Source organism: Dysidea avara, chromosome 3, assembly GCF_963678975.1.
Source record: "Dysidea avara chromosome 3, odDysAvar1.4, whole genome shotgun sequence".
NCBI lineage: Eukaryota > Metazoa > Porifera > Demospongiae > Dictyoceratida > Dysideidae > Dysidea > Dysidea avara.
In genome coordinates this window covers 7973094-7991429 of record NC_089274.1, presented here as the reverse complement: position 1 = coordinate 7991429, position 18336 = coordinate 7973094, and the positions used below count along the sequence as shown (strand labels likewise).

The following is an 18336-nucleotide window of genomic DNA, read 5'->3' as shown; positions in this document are numbered from 1 at the left end:
CTATACAGGTTACTTGTTTCTAGCTGATCTCTTGAATTCTCTTCAGGGTGACTGCTCTATTAGGATGACTGCTCTATTAGAGTATCTCAATTTCGCACTTGCTACACCAAATTAGATTTTGTGTTATAACTCTGTGGCTTTAAGTCTGATTCTTCTACACCATTGAAGAGCCTTTCTAAGATAAATACTCCATCTGTACAGCGATTTTCAAAGCATTACCCCAATGGTTTTTCTGGTAGGCGTAACAAGTAATCGGTTTTTAATAGCTAATCTCGATTGCATAATTGTTACACACTGTTGGTTTTTTCATTGTATCTTCCTGGTTTTTAACTCGATTTCTTTCAAACCACAAAAGGTTAGAGGATCAATAGTTAACCTATTCACCCACCGATTTTCAGCTTCTTCCCGTAAGCAGTTTACCCTGTAGGCGTGACAACATATTAGTATTATTTTTCGTGAATAATTGCTAATAACTCTTTGCTGTTTATCATATTCCAGCCAAAGTTGGTACCGAGATACGCCTTTATACCCTCCTTCTGCGTGCCAAATTTCAAGGTAATCGGATATAGCGTTCACGTTTTATGGCAGTTTTTGTAAGTGTGCGAAAAGAGGAAGAAAAAAACGAAGAAACTAAGCTAATTTTTGGAAGTTGCATATCTCGGAAACGCCTGAAGCGATTTTGCTCAAATTTGGTATGTGGGGTACTGAAGTTGGAGGGCGTGTCCACAGCAAAAATCGTCTTGTTTCATCAAGGCAGCACAGAGCTACGGAGGTGCGAAAATTGCATTTTCGTTCTTCCTGTCAATATATTCACGGGTGTTGCGCGCTGGCTTTTTGGGCCACATGACACACTACCATGTGTCTTGATGTGCAAGAAATTTCAGCTAGTTTGCATAAGTGGTTTAGCCAGTAGTCATAGCAATAAATTGCAGCAATGTCGACTGCTCTATTAGAGTATCTCAATCACATGACTCTTGTATGCTTGGTATATGTGACTGGATCTGTGAAACCCCGACACAATAGTGCATTTTTTTGAATTCTTGTTTATTACATATTTGTAATCTACTTAGCCAAGTGTACCTTCTGGCAAGGTTTCAGCCTCATGTGCCAATAACTTTCGGAGTTACAGCCCTACAAAGTAGCAACAACAGAAAAATCGATTTCTACAGCAAGTATAGGAAAAATAAATTATAGGTGCTTACTAAAACGGTTGTAACTTACGAACGGATTGACGTACTGAGCTGAAATTTTCACTATTGTGTTTGCCATGGATAGGGGAATCATTTACTGGGTAAGTTTGTCCTGCTGTTACCCTTCTTAACTGCATACAAAGGCAAAATTCGTGAAGAAAAATCTATCGCATACGATTGCTTCGACGTGATGTAAACAAACGCTCATAACTTGCGTATCCTTGAGTCTACTGCAACGAAACAAAGATTTTTCAACTCTTCTTGAGTAGGCAAATAAGATGATATCCAGGTTTTTGTTGGTAGTCCCTTCTTTCACTAAGAGGCATTCAAAAAATTTACAAATTTTTTCAACAATATATACGCAAATATTTCACCCATTGTTTTCAATGCTGGAAATTTAGGCTTGCACTATTGTGTCGGTTTTCGCAGATCTGGTCACATATAACCTGTAAAATTATTTTTTGTAGTACTTCGATATAGCATACATTTTTCTGAGCATTTCTAATACAATGTACATAGAATGTCAGAATTTCCGAGGATAGGTGAAATTAAATTCTAAGTAGCAAACTAGAACTTCCATTTATAAAGTAGAAATTACGTGAGGTGAACAACTGACAGCAGTGGTAGAGTGGTAAAAGGTTTAGGCATTCAAGTATGAAGCTCTAACCCTAAATAAGATTTTTTCATTTATGTGTTACTTTATACCTCCCAGAGACTGTTCTATTAGGGTATCTTGATTGCACACATTTGGTTTTTACTCTGTATCTCTAAACTAATACCACCTCCTAACTCATACCATCTCATAGCTAATACCATCTACATGCCATCTTCTTTGATTTTCTTCCTTTTTCAGGTGTCAAAGGAGTGTGGCGCCTGACTATACATTGGGCAGCCTGCAGTTTGAATCCTGGAGTTGGAAGCTCTTTGACACCCACTTTCTGTTTCACCTTATTGGTAACTATGTGACATTGTGGTACAGGATTTTTTAAAGGTGGTGAAATTTCACAGTAGCTGAAAATGATTAATAATGGCCAATTTACCTTTTAGTAATTGATAGTTCAGATGCAAAATTTATTTTAAATGTTGGGTGCAAATATCAAAACATTAAATTAAATATCAAAATTAATGTCCTACACTATACAATAACTTTAAGCTAAAATAGTACCTGAACTTATACCACCTTTAAGTGCACACGTTAGTAAAACAGTTGAAGCACAACTGCACACACCACCCACAGGTACAAACTACCTGCATGGCGCCAGTAATTTTATAATACATGCACACAGAGACAAATATAATGGTAAGATATTTGCCATACAAATAGCATAAATGTCAAACCATAGGTCAGACATAATGTCCTAGTTATCAAAGGAATATAGATTACCTGTTTGGCTTATGGTACTGCTAATCATATCTGTCCTTTGGTCGCTAGGAGATTTACACTGTTACAACTCAAGGAGTGACCATGAATGTACTTGGCTAATTAGCAGAAGACATATAGCCCAGTGACCATTGTTCCCTTAACAATCATGTTTACACTAGGGGTGAACCAATCTGAAACAGGATTTTGATGATGCACCGATAAAATGTAGCAGATAAGGACTGATATCGTTGCTATTGTACACATCATTGTTAACTTTAGAATAATTGTTTCATTAACATTAATGGTGATGTACATTAAAGTTATTCATTTCTTAACAGTGGTATTGCTGCATTCTCTGGGGTTAACCTCCTCCTCTTCTCATCGCCAACATCCCCAAAGACAGCCAATAATATTACAGAGGGTGGCTAACCATTTGGCGTGGAAAAGCAATTAGCACCTTACGTGAGCATTGTATAGCATTAAATAGAAGTAATTGATTAGTAGGATAACTGGCAGACATTTTAATAGTAAACTTACCTAACCCTGATCGGAATTTCTAGTTTAAGCTATGCTAGTAATGAGGATAAATAGTAAACTTATAGTTTGGCAACATAAGTTTGTTATTAGAGCTGGACGATATACTGGTATTGTTAGTAATCTGTGATATTTAAGTCATAATGGTTTTGATATCGCCTGTTTTTTTTTTAATACCACCATACCGTCTGGGCACTATGGCCTCCCTGTGGGCTTGTTCCATCCCATATTTAGAAGGTAACCAGACATATCATGTGACAATGTTTGTAGGCAGGTGTTGATGTAGTCGGCTAACCAAACAATGTAAACAAGTTTGTTTGTGGTAATTTGTACCTGAGGTTTGCTGACCTAATATGGGTATTTGGTGCTTTGTTGAGGTAAATGGCAGTTACTTTAATACTAATGGCTTTTACATTAATACCGCAATATTTAGTAATACCGTGATACTTTTTATAGAAGGTATACCGTTGCTATTTTTCAATACCACCCAGCACTATTTGCTATTATGTAAAATATGATCGATGCGTGTGCATTTATAAACCATTCCCAGGCCGTTGCTGGATCTTCTTAATGTAGCTGCCGTTGAGAGAATATAACTATATTTGCAGCAAAAAACCTGACTTGTTTGCACAACTCCCAATTTTTTTTTTTTTAGTTTCTCAGCATTATCTGTAGTATCCAAGGAATGGATCGCCAAAGTAAAATTTTAGCCTTCTGTGGTGAGTTTTGGAATTATAGCACTAGACAGTAGGAAGAGCAAGATAATCAATTTGTACAGCAACTATACTGAAAATAACCTATAGGCACTTACATTCGCAGCCACTGCATGCAAGGAGTATTCATCAACTTCATCGCCTACCAGCTACAAAGACTGTGAAACCTGTTCCTCTGAAGGACATTGATTTCAGATCAAGAAATGCACATCTGTAATAGAACCACCAAAGTGAATGAAAATCAGTGCTAAAACAATTTCACGTCTCAAGTTGATTGATTTGACAGAGACAGACCATGATGAGTTTTATCAGAAACTTAGCTTACTTCTGCACCGTCCTAAATATACTGTCAATCCATCAGCTGTACAATGAGCCATTCAAACCAAAGTCGACCACCAAGCAGCTTCCACTAGGAATTCATAAAAAGGAAAAAGAGACTGTATCACTGGAGGAAGTTATTGTCCACGCAAGGTTATTGAAGAGTACCTACAAAGTAACACAGCAAGAAGCTTTGAATTTAGAGCATCTCACTAAACTACAGTCAAAATGCTGTTTGTGCATGGGGAAACTACAGAGCTGGTAGAATAACTTCCAGTAATTTCAATTGAGTACCAGTTCAACTAAACCTACAATATCCCTTGTAAAGAAGTTGTGCTACCTAGAAGTATTAAATTCTCCTCTGCTTCAACTACTTGGGGATGTGAACATGGATCAGATGCTATCCAAGACTTCTTAGATAGCTGTACTGTGGAGCATGTTGCTGTAGAGTTTTCCAGGTGTGGCTTAACTGTAAATGTTGTATACCCCTTTTGGAAGCAAGTCCAGATGGCATTGTTTCATGCTCATGTTATGGCAAAATACTAGTAGAAGTAAAATGTCCATACAGATGCAGTTGCCAACATTTGTATGAAGTTGCTGTCCATGCAAAAGACTTCTATTTATGGGAAACTGATGGGACACTAGCACTAGACTGAAAGCACAGCTACTACTGTCAAGTGCAATACCAAATGAATGTTGTGGTATTGGCATATGTTACTATTTTTGTTGTCTGGTCACCTGAGCAATTGTGTGTAGAAGAAATGATAACTTTTTTCAACAACATATAAATGAGATAGACAGCTTTATAACCAATTACCAATGTTGTGTTCTCCGAGGTCATTGGTTGCTGGTTCACCAGAAATGAGCCTTATTTACTGTTACGCATGTGCCCCTTGAGGAAGTGACTAACAGCAACAGTATCCATCCCCAATACCGGATTTAGATGTATTTTGTGTTTGCAAGAAACCAGATGATAGGAACAAAAGTGAAAATGAGAACTGTATGAGTGGAAAGTGGCTCCACTTGAACTGTTTAAACATCAAACGAGTGTACAAGGGTGACTGGTTTTGCTTGGATTGCAAGAAAAAACTAAAAAATAATTTAGTGAGTATAAATTATTATGTATTGTACTAAAAGTGATTATTCTACAGGTACAATTGACAGGCAAAGATTTACAAGTGTACAGCATACAATAATCACTTCATCGGCCACTGTTATATCACTACTATCATTGTTGTTTATAATAAATGTGATTGGCAGAATACCTTCAATAATACTGTACTTTTGTTTAACCATTCCACCAATCATTCTCTCCATGTGTATCCTTACTCTTGCCAGTTCCCCACTTCTTTTGAGCTAAGCTGTGCTTTTCCTTAGGGACTGCACTTTAGCCTGAAACTGTCCAACTAGTTCCATGATGTTAAATCCCCTATCAACTAGTACAACATCTACTGGCAACAACTTGCCCACTTTCCTGCATGATGACCTTATCTGACACCCTTCCCCCTCAAGCTTGTGATACATATATAGGAAACTGTTCCTTGGGATCACACCAATCTTATAATTTGACCGTGTCTGTGACTGTGCAAATTAGTAGCCCTCTCAATGAAAACATCCATGCACTCTATAATAACTACTGCTGAGGGAAAACTATCACGGATTTGAGTCTACCCAATAAAAACTTGTGTATTTTTTCTTTGTAGCATGCGTAAGTTTATAATTTCTTTTAAATTTCAATTTTCTCAATATGCATGTTTGTGCGAACAAGTCGGGTTTTGCTGAGACAGTCACATATACTACATGATCAATATCGATTATATTGGTAGCCAGTTATCCTATACCAATATAGGCAAATACTGGCCGATAAACTCTAAACTGATAAGCCGATGAATGTATTGGTGCACCTCTAGTTACAACTGAAGTGGGAAAAGTAGAATTTTAGGAAAGCAGGAATGGGAAGGGAACAGGAACAACCAACGGAAAATGTCTGATAAAGGTCATCACATCAATACACCGCTTGGATTTAACGCTTCTTTGCAGCATTGTTGAATCCTTACGCTAAAACAATCGAAACACTCTAATAGAGCAGTCACTTGCAAATAGAGCAGTCAAAATGTTTTGTTAACTATCCACCAGGGACCTGCATTGAAAGCCTGTGAATTGACAGACTATAGCGCATAGATTAGGCATATAGACTAGTTAAGTTCTCAACACTGAAAATTAGTTATTCCCTCAAAACCATGTACATTTAGCGCATAAACATCACACAGTGCATAAATGTTTTAAGACTCATCCATTAAGGTTTGCAACATAAATAATGTATATAGATACAAGAAGTTGCACCTGTAATCTCAGGATAATTAATGAAAGTTTATATTTTCAAATGTATTAAGAACTTGGCTAATTCACAGGCTTTCAATGCAGGTCCCTGGTGGTATAGTTCACAAGACATTCTTGACTTCTCTGCAGGTGATTGCTCTATTAGAGTGTTTCGATCGTATCAGTGCATGATGCTGCAAAGAAGGGTTGTGCTGTAAAATCCAACTGATATATTGACATGATGACCTTTATCAGGCATTTTCCATTGGTTGCTCCCATTCCTATTCCCGTTTTCCTAAAATTCTACTTATTCACTAAAGAGTCCTGCCATGCTCTACTATCCATTCAAAAATATGGATGGTAGGGGTCAACTACAAAATTATATAGTAGTTGTACTGGCAAAAAATGAGCTTGATACTAAGGCCATTGTTATGTACTGCTATGTGAGTACACTTTATCCAAAAGATGCATTTGAACGTTACAATAAATCACATCATTATGCATAGTGCTGGACATCATAACATTTCAAAAGTTGTTCTCTGTGTTTGTGATTTCATAACTTTGTGTGGGTTTGGTCTATGTTATGAAATTTGGACAGATGGTGCATGTAATCATTGTGGTTACAAGTTGAAGCGACATCAATGTGAACTTTTTGCACAATGATGTAATAACCAATTAGATTCAGTATTTTATATTGTTCACTTTTTTCTCCATGTAGGTGCAAGCCACAAATCTGAAACTTTGTGAGAATGGAGTACAGTATTAGCTCTAATTTTCCATAGACCATGATATCACTTTTTATGTCGATGTTATTGTGAATTGAACGATATAAAAGGTCACTTTTTCTCAGCATGTGATACAACAATGACAATGAAACTTGGTACACAAACATAATAAAACATGTACAAGAAATACATAGACCAAATTTTTCAGAATCAAATTTAGTCAAAAGTTAAAACAGAGGACGGCTTTAACCTTTAGAGCCACAAGGTTTATACCAAACAGGCTGAGCTATAGGGTCAGATTACTTGGTCTTCATAACTCCATTAGCCTTAAACAATATGTCAAAAGAAAGCTTAGTTGTTAAGCCACTAAATAACTACTGTAACAATAGAGGCTTACTTGTTATAAAGCAATGAAGAACAACAACTGGTTTTATCACAATGTCACATTCCCGCCATGTTTACTAGCATTTGAATCACATGATTTATATATGGTCTTACTCACTCTTGAACAACGAATCAGCTAGCAGTTATTTGGAGTGAATGGGATCAACTGGCAACGAGTTATGGATCATTTTCTAAAGGATTTGCGTTCTTATAAACTAGAATTTATTTCATTTTGGTACTCATGCTTTCATTGTAGGGTAACATTGGTAAATCCCTAAGTATCATTTTAATCCTTATTACATCACAAGTATATTACGTATCCATAGCATAAATACTTATAAAAATACAGCATTTTGTTTACAACCATGCATAGCAGACAATTAAATTATATAGCACTTCACATTTTTGGAAAGTTATGATGTCCAGCACTATACAAACTAAGACTTTAAGACTTCAATGGCGTGTTGCACACTAATATCTATATTGCCACATGCTGGTAACCTGGCACATCAAAAACTGAGTGACTGGTGTCAGTTTTGATGAGGAAAAAGGTAAAAAAGTTGGGGGGCTAAAAGTATTTGAGCTGACACTGTACAGAAGCTGGAGGCTTGTTCATGGTTGCAGTGATCACAACAGTTAGTGAAGCACACTCAGCATACTCCTTTTAGGAGAGATGGGGCGTGTCCCCCAGAAATTTTAGAAAATAGGTGCTACAGAATTGAATCTGGTGGCACTTTTTGCAAAAGTATTGTCAATTAAACTCTTTCAGGTTCAGCATACGTACAATGAATCCTTCCACTATGATATATAGTTGCCAGTTTGGAAACCACACTGCGATATTTAATCACATGATACAATCGTGTCATCACACGAGGTTATTATTGGAGGAGCTCTGCCCCTCTCATCAGAATGTTGGGGAGCTCCAGCTCCCCCCCTTCCCTTGCATTGCCACTGAATGTCGGTTAAACTTGTTGTAATAATACTGGAATTTCTGTTCTGCCTGAACATCTACATAGTCCTCATGGAAATGGCATATCAAGATGTTTCCCATTTTTATAAAGTTACCTACAGGTTCTTTAAAATTCCACATACACAAAAGATATTATTCAGAATCTGGAATAAGTTTTGAGTGGCACAATTGGGCACTTCACAAATGTGACCTGCTGAGCAAAAACCAGCTGTTTCGCACATTATTCGAATTCTATTTTATTGCTTCTCTGTTATCTATAGTAACAAAGGAGTAGACAGGTGGACAGCCAAAGTTTTAGCTCTTTGTGATGAATAGTCTTGGAGTTACAGCACTAGACAGTTGGAACAGGAATAAACTTGATTTGTACAGCAACCATATGGCAAATAAATCACAAGCAATCATTTAATTGATCATAACTCATGACTAAAACAAGCTACAAAGATCAGTCTGTTCACCATGAACTGGCACATTGATCATTGCATAGTGTCTTCCCTGTACATCTCCAAGTGGACAAAGAAGAAGGCCATACCAACAATGAATAAACTTTCTTTCTACTGCATCATAAATAGGCACCCATAACTGACGTACCAAGTGCTATACAAACACGAAGCAAAGATTTCCTTACCCCCCATGAACAGGAAAATCAGATAGTGAAAAGGTTTTATTGATTTGAGCTTTGTTTCAGTACACACTGCAGTGATTAAAATGTGCATAAAATTTTATGTAGCACGCATATTTTTATCCAGTTTATTTCAATACATTTTTATATAACAAAATAGAATTTTGCGAAAACAGCTGGTTTTTAGCTCAGCGGGTCACACATAATAAAGTATCTGAGTATGATATGAGCTTGCCTGGGCAGGTTGATTTATGCATTACTTAGAGGTTTCAAGCCTTGTGAAGGGCCTGGTTTGGCAAGAATCAGTGGTTTACTGGTGGATGGCCTGATAATGTTGGCCAAACAATTTTTCTGTTGATTTTGCTGCATATCAGCCAAAAAGGAGCCAGCACAGCCCTGTAATCTCATGTATGGATTTCTATCGTGGTCTGCCTCCATTTTGAAGTCTATCTCTTGCCCACCCCGCCACCCCCACCCTCACCCTCCTCCCCTTTGTGAGCACTCGTGATACTATTTTGCTCATCCAAGTTCTCAAATTATCTTATTTGACAGGAAACTCTACAAGTACTAGAAGTGCCCGGGTCTGATAGAAATGGATCGATTCATCTCTTATGTAAATTTCATACATGTGCTTGCTATCCATGGCAAGTTATGCTGACTTGAATGCTTTAAAACCATTTATCTCAAAACTTCTCACATGTAATTTGGAACATTTTTCCAACATATATTCACTTTTAAATGCTATCGATTCAAAAAGAGTTGCTGTCATTTAACAACCACAACTTCAAAACCTGCTCAAGTTATTCGCATGACTTGTAAGACTAACCTGGCATAAATATAATCCAATAACTGGTAATCAAGTAGCTATACAAATGTATTATGCAGTTTTGATCATGTGCTATCCATTTTTGACTCATGTGACCACTTTTGACTATTGATTCGTGCAATGTCTATGATTACCACAATCACGAAGGATACAAATATACATGTTTCGCTAACAAACCAACTAAACTCTTATTAAAGCACACTGCACATGCGTACACCATCACAGGATATATACGTAATCTTACAATATTACATAACATATTACACAGTCTGTCACAACTCGTACAACTTGTTCAATTGTGCACCTTTTGTAGCACTGTAACATTTCAATCATTGTTATTTATCTTTTTCAATAACCTAGCTAAACCAAAAAAGTCAATATTTTAAAAGGACATCTACCAAAGGATGTTCAATTTCAGCTAGCTGCCAAAAGTATTGTTTGATGTGTGTGAAAGAACCATGCACCTACTATATACATGTAACACAATTACAATATACTCTTCCATGTGGGTGAGCATAACAAACCTCAGATTTATTATGTATCACAAGATAATACATTTACAGCAGCTATGTAGTTATAGAAGTCATTCTTTACAGATAGAAGCCATTTCTTTACACCACTAATCACTGCACCTACTGATATTACACAAATAGAGATCTTACTTACTAATATACTAGAGAAAAATGACACAGAAATGCTGCCTTGACCATTAAAGATACCATACTAAAACCACAAATTAACCTTGTCCTACTGAATGTCTTCTTTACTATTACACAAAACAGCTCACAGCATGTTTACCATCTCAGCATATTTTGCCCTATATATGGCTGCCACATGTTTTTCTTAGAATTGTAATAATGTTTTAATCCACAGCCAGCCACAAGAATAATTCCCTGAAACCTGTGAGTACCAGCCTACACACATTTTTCCAAGAAATACTATTAATAAAAATATAGACAATGGTCAGTGATCTGATCTGACCACAACAACACAAACAGGATGTTCCATCCTATAACTACACTATAAACAACTAACATAAAAGTTACAGAGGATAAATATTTCCCCTTGAAATTTGCAGCTTGATTAAAATGACATTGCTTGAGTATTATAAATGCATAAAACATCGAAAAATTGCACTCCTCAAAATTTTGGATACATGGTGGCAATTTGTAAAAAAATCCCCCTCCCCTCTCCTCCCCCACAAAAATTCAATATACCGACTAGATGTATGTACCTGCTTTAAGTCTAGCTGAACAAGGTCGAGTCTCACCATATGATTTTGATACCTTTTGCTGTATCCACCCAGACCATACAAAAGAAATCAACACTAGTGAAAGAACCATTATAATCACTGTGATGACAGGCTTTGTTAATGCTTTTTCTTGCAGTGAGAGAGCTGGAATTGCTGCTACCACTACACCTAATTGTACAAGAAATCCCAAAATCTCAAAAAATGTCAACAACTTTCTAATGCATTTGTTTGAAGTCTGCTGTTCATTGTTCTGTCCATCGTTGTGCTCTTCATCATTTCCTTCTGACAAATTCTGATAATTATCACGAGTTCGTGGACACAGCTTCCGTAGTTTACCCACAATCAAATAGTACCCAATTGGAAAGGAGAAACATCCATTTAGTAGTAAGATAGTTAGTGAGGGTGGAAGTCTGCAGGCAACCCCAAAAACAAATCCACAAAGTGCAGCAACTTCAATAAGTGTTGTTACAAAGCCCTACAAGCATGAAAGAATATTCATACAAAATGTTATTGATAGACACAATATAGGAGACATAGTATACTCAAATACATACACATTGCTGGTTAGATGAAGTTGTGGATATTTTCCTTGTGAATTTTCAGTGTCTGGCCAGCAACTATGTGCAAACTTTCTTCCTCAGATCTTTGAAATTACTTAGCAATGCAAAATTTTGTATATACCCTGAAAACAATTATAATCCACTGGTATATGGATATCAAAATTTATGTATCCTATAATGCATATATCTACAGGATACCATTATATCATGTGACCAGCTAGCTACATTGTCTTATGGAACACTAGGAAAATTTGGACATATAAAACATGCATGGGCATAAGATATTGTGGTTTGAAATTTCAAATTTGGCCTAAAATTACTTGGCAACAAAAGCACCTTTATTTATTTACTAGCTAACTTTTCTCGTAGTGCTGCACAGTCTTCATCTTAGTGCTCACTACATTAACGCATAAATAATAGCTATCTTCACTGTGGAAACGACTGTGGGTAGTTGTAGCTTGTGATTCAGGAGTTCTCAAATCTCGGGTTTATATGTACATAGAATAGCTATAACCTGAGAACTGGGTAACTCCAGTACTGCCGGCACATCTACTTACCCAAAAGACTGCATCCTTACTAGGCAGAGGAAATTTCTTAGTCGTTTTCCCAATTACTCCCCAAAACAAGCATCGAAAAAAGCTGATCACCTCTGGGATTAACATCAGGAATACTAGCTGGATAAATAGTACAGATCTCGCATTGGAGCTCGCATTTGAGAGATGAAACATTCTTCCGGTGATATTGACCAGGGAAACTTTGCTCAAAACAGTCGCCGTCAAAAGACATAATGCCACGATACACAACGAAATCCATTTTATAACGCGATGGATAAGCGATTTCTGTGGCGGATCTTCCTCATTCCTACAAAACGTTTCTCGCAATGTCTGACTTTGCTCCTGATATGACAACGGGGCGGCGCTCAGCTCCACTTGGTTGAGTGATCGATTGATTTGGTCATCCGCGTGTGAACGTCTCACCGCCATGATCTACTGAAAACGAACGGAAACTGAATCGAACCTATGATCGAACTAGCCGGCTGCGCGCCCCGTTTTCGTTTTTTTTTTACAGGTGGCAATAGCAATGGCCAATAGCCATTGGGATTGCGCGCCTAATAAAATTTACTGATTTTTGCGGAATTCCGCATTTCTACCGACATGGTAAGGTCAAAGTGCACGAGAAATCCACTAAAAGTTGGCGTCGGAAACTTGATGTCTGTTTATATAGCCATGGTAAAGTCAAAGTGCACGAGAAACCCACTAAAAGTTGGCGTCGGAAACTTGGTGTCTGTTTATATAGCTTTTAGTGGGTTTCTCGCGTACTTTGACCTTACCATGTCGGTAGAAATTTGGAATTCCATTAGTAGGCCTACAGAAACTAGAAAAAAGCCGTTCTAAACTAAGTTACTCTTATACAGCACTATTCTCGAAGCGCGGTTCTGCTTAACTTTTGTCTTTAAACTGAATGGCGCGCTCTAGCAGGGGGGGTCAAAGTCAAAATTTTTTAGTACACCAAGATTAGTCTCGCGTAGCCAGACCGCTTTTTTCCGTATATTGGGTGGGGAAAAAAGGGTCTGGTGCAACTCCAATAGCTGTTTACTTCTGAGCCGTCCCCACATTCCGGGGACGCTAATTGAATAACATTGGTCACAAAGGAGGTGCCATGACGTCAGTAAAACTATGAAGTATTCCTACACTCCTGCTCCGGTTGTGAGTCTTGTTACACGATGAGGATTAACTTTCAAGACGCTATAAAAGAGACATTGGAGCAGATTAAGATTCGTTTAAAGGATAAACAGATCTCTAGTTAACTTACTGACGTCATGGCACCTCCTTTGTGACCAATGTTATTCAATTAGCGTCCCCGGAATGTGGGGACGGCTCAGAAGTAAACAGCTATTGGAGTTGCACCAGACCCTTTTTCCCCACCCAATATACGGAAAAAAGCGGTCTGGCCACGCGAGACTACACCAAGATCGAAATAGCTACTCTAATAGAGCAGTCACTCTAATAAAGCAGTCAGAGTATTAGAACAGTGTGTAGTGAGCTTTTTAAGGATTTTAATGTATTTTATTAGCTATAAATGCTTGGTTGGTGAGGTGGGCAGCTATTGTCAGCTGGCCGTGACCTTTTTTTTTTTTGGTCTCACCCTATCAAACCAGAGACAATGTAGTGCCTCAGTTCATTTTTGACCCCCCCCCCTCCCCTTTCCATAAGTCTGGATTCACCCCTGCGCTCTAGGGCAACAACTCAAACTTCGTAGCTACCTGAAGTATTATTCATGTAAGCCTTCTGGTATACAGGCTCTGCCTTTACCAGGTACTTTAATCATAAAAAAACAATGTCCATTTGGTTCCATTTGGGGTACTTAGATAATAAGTCACTCTCTAGGGTTCCTATGGATACAAATACATAAAATATCCAGATTACAAGCACTTTTTAAAATTATACATCAAGATTATTCACTGTCAATTCCTCCTCATTTTATTTCAATGACAAGATCCACCAGACTATATCACCCACATCATTTTATTCTACCAAATTCATCTACCTATGCATACCAACAGAGCTTTTTCTCCAGATCAATTAAGGATTGGAACAACTTACCATCTTCCATCATTGAGAGCAGCAATATTGACTCTTTTTCAGTGGAACTGCAAACATTGCATGGAACTCAATAACTGAAATCTTTGTAACTACGTAGCTAAATTCATTTTATGATTGCTTTTTTTCCTGAGCATATCAGCTGTGCTGCCTGCTCAGTAACAATAATAATAATAATAATAATACATGAAAATAGTAAGAAGAAAATATCCTGAACGCCTGGCAGACTCCTGTAAGCGTTCGAGCGTTAATCGGATTGGAGAAAGGAGAAAAAAAATCCATGACTGGACCTAGGTAGCCTCGAACCTGCAGCCATCCGATTTATGCTCGAATGCTTACAGGAGTCTACCAGGTGGTCAAGATGTTTTCTCCTTGTTATTTTCATGTAATTATATCCATAGGAATTCTAGAGATCATCTTTCTGCCGCCTATGGCCCACAACATTACGTAGTGGTACTCACAAAAAAACCGTCTGCTAATTACTCACATACTAAGGAATACTCCACCTTATTTTCATGGCTGCAGCTGCAGCGGATAGCTACGTGCACAGTTTCTTCGTCATTTTGTCCAATGCGTAATGTATTGCATGGGATTCACCCGTTACCAAGACTATGGGAATTCACCTTAAACTAGTCAGTCTAAACACAAAAAAATGTTGTGTAAGCTTATTATGATTATGCCTGGTAAAGGCAGAGCCTGTATACCAGAAGGCCCTATAAAGGCCTAAGATGTTTATACTAACTGCACTAAGTATGTTTGAAAAGTAGGAGAAAGAAGAAAAAATCCATGACTGGACCTGGGCAGCCTCGAACCTGCAGCTACTTTTCAAACACACCTTATGTAGCTAAAGTCTTTGAGCAGGCTGTAGGACCAGGTGTCCTACAGACCTTCAGCAGTTGTGCTGTAAAGCATTAATAAAATAATTATTTTTAAAAGGGGAGGCTAAAGCCCCCCCCCCTCGGTCTGCCGAGGGGGCTTGCCCCCCTCAGAATGATATCACGCCGAAATCATCCTTCTTTGAGTGGGGCTGAAAACCGTGATAAATATTGAGATGCTCTAGCTAATAGACTAATAAAGCAGTCATAGCAGTGTGTATCGAGCTATGTAAGGATTTTAATCACTGTGTTTTTACACCATTTTGGGGGGCGTGTCCCTTTCAATATTATTTTATCAAACCGGGTTGGCAGCACTGCTGATACACCCAGGTAAAAAAGAAATTAGAGTAGTTAATTGTTAATTAGATGCTAGATTGAAATGGATGCTACTGTCGTTGGAAGTAATGTGTATAAAGGAGGATTGGTAATGAAGTATCTAATTACCAATTAGATAATAAGTAATGGATTGGTAATGGAGGATTGGTAATGGAGGATTGGTAACTAAACACCTTCGCGGATTAGCACACTTGACTTATGAAAGCCGTCTTGAAATTCTGGATCTTTATTCTCTGTATTGCAGACGTCAAAGGGGTGATATGATTGAAACATATAAGATACTTAAACGACATTATGACTTGGACCCATCTACATTTTTTACTTTAAATACTGCTACCACCAGGGGCCACTCTTTTAAGCTTTTTAAAGAAAGATCAAGATTACTTGTTAGGCAGAACTTTTTTACAAATAGAATAGTCAATCTATGTAACTCCTTACCTGACTTTATCATTTCAGCACCAACAGTTGCAACCTTCAAGCTGCGCTTGGATAATTTTTGGAAGCAATCTAGATATGGGCACCTTCAAAGGCCTGCGGCCTAGCCTGACAAGTTAGCTTGCCTTGGCATCTACAAGCCCATTAAATAATAATAATAATAAAGTCTTGTTAGAGTAGGATGTGTTTGGTAGTATGGTGGTACTTGAAGTGCAATAAGGTTATTGTTAACTTTGTAGAGCAGCTAGCCTTCTTCCAAGGTGGGCCATTGCAATTGTTTGAGCATTGATGTTACACTGCTGTATCTACTGTAGTCATTTAGCACCCAATCTTCTCAATGTTGGTAATGTAAACTGCTTGATAGGGGTCCCATACAGTGCTAAGGTAGGCCGAACAAGACTGAGATGTGCAGTTTCGGCAGTTGGAAAGGTTTCTCTTTAGATGTCTTAGACACAGTGTTGTTTATATGCGAAATAAAGGACATTGTTTTGTCAAGCATCACACCTAGGCAAGGATGTTGATTGATGCTTTTCAACATGGGGGGGGGGGGGGGGGGGGGGGCTAGGGGGCTGAAGCCCTCCCTCAGAATGATATCACACTAAAATTATCCTTCTTGGAGTGGGGCTGGAAACTGCAGCTGTGATAAAGATCGAGATAGCCACTCTAATAAAGCAATCATAGTATTAGAGCAGTGTGTAGCGAGCTATGTAAGGATTTTTATGTAGTTTGTCATATCAACTATACTTCCTCCGCCACTGCTTTTCAGGGTATGACTCTCAATAAGATAGCTCATAAGAAGTGGACTAAAAGATCTGTAGCATTGTAAATTAACACATTTGTCTACGTTCAATCTCATCTGCCAATGTTTGCACCATTCAGTAATTAGATTAAGATCTTACTGTAATATCTCAGTATATCTTGGGGCACATGGTACAGAATACAGTCATCTGCAAATAACCTCAATGTTGAAGAAACACCAAATCCAATGTCATTCATGTAGATAAGAAACAGCTGAGGACCCAGCACAGTGCCCTGAGGAACTCCGGGCTTAACTCGAACCCACTTAGATGCAGTATCATCAACAGTAACACGTTGTAATCTGTTTGTTAACCAGAGTGATATCCATTCAAGCATCTGACCACCAATACCATATTTCTTTAGTTTACATAGCAATCTTTGATGAGTAAAAAGCTTTTCGGAAGTCAAGCATAATAAGGTCTACTTGTTTCTGTTGGTCAAGTGCTCTCTAAACATCCTCTACTACATTTATTAGTTGCATTTCACATGAATGTCCCTGTCTAAAACCATATTGCTGTTCACTCAGGATTCAACATTGAGTAGGATGATTCATCATGCATTGAAGTGTACAAAACATGCTCCATTAGCTTACAAGTTACAACAAATGGAGGTCAATGAAATGGTAAAAACCTTCCCCCTTAAGCTTTTAAAGACAGGAACCACATTTTCAAAGAGCCAGTCATCAGGAATAGAGTTTGTAGTAATTGACTGTGTAAAAATTACTTGTAGTATTGGCACAATCTCTAATGCATATGATTTTAAGAATGACTGCTGGAATTCCAACAGGTACAGGGGATTTGTTAACATCCAAGCTCTGTAGTAAGTTGATTATACCATGAATAGAAAAGGAAATATCTGACATGGGGATGTGAGGTTCCAAGTCAGGTGGTGGTAAGTTGGTTAGATCCTAATTGGTGAACACTGAATAAAACTGGTTGTTTAGTCAATCTGCCTTTTCAGCACCATTAACCAAGACTTTCCCATTTATATAGTGGGCTAACTCCAACATGGTCTTTTTGTAAAAAGTTTTACATACTTCCAGAAGTTCTTGATGCATGGCCTTCATTGTCGAATAGTCTGTTTTGATAGTTTGTATGAGAGTGTTTATATCAGCAGTAATTTCATTCTTAATAGTGTGATATGCTGCCCAGTCTTCTGGTGCTTGGGATGATTTAGCTTTATCATACAACCGCTTTCTCTGTTTCATTTTAATTTGACTCTGATGTATTTAATTTATTGAGCTATGGAAGGTGGTGGGATGATTTAACAGGTATTTGAGGAATGTGGAGGTTGATGGCAGCTACTAGCTCTTTTTTAAAAAGAGACCAATTTTCTTGGACTGTGTTATTGTGCAAATCTGTTAATAGGAATGAGTTTTGAAAACACTGAAGATGTTGTTTTATTGCATCAAAATTACCTTTGCCATATAAATAAATATTCCATTTAGTTTTCTCAGATTAGAGGGCTTGTATTGAAGCAGAAAAATACTGCTTTGTGGTCTGATATACCAGGAACTACT

General features: G+C 37.8%; 1 protein-coding gene across 2 annotated transcripts in view; it reads right to left on the bottom strand.

The window, feature by feature from the left end:
* Positions 1–13112, bottom strand: part of LOC136249206 (chitin synthase chs-2-like) — a 32473-nt gene extending 19361 nt beyond the window's left edge. The window contains exons 1-2 of one of the 2 annotated variants that reach the window (XM_066041161.1): positions 12331–13112; positions 11196–11688 (exon numbers count right to left, since the gene is read on the bottom strand). In XM_066041161.1, coding sequence (XP_065897233.1) covers positions 11196–11688; positions 12331–12756 — 919 coding nt within the window. In that variant the 5' untranslated portion in view covers positions 12757–13112. The remainder of the gene's footprint in view (positions 1–11195; positions 11689–12330) is intronic. The other variant, XM_066041160.1, reaches the window with a different exon arrangement.
* Positions 13113–18336: the final 5224 nt, after the last annotated feature.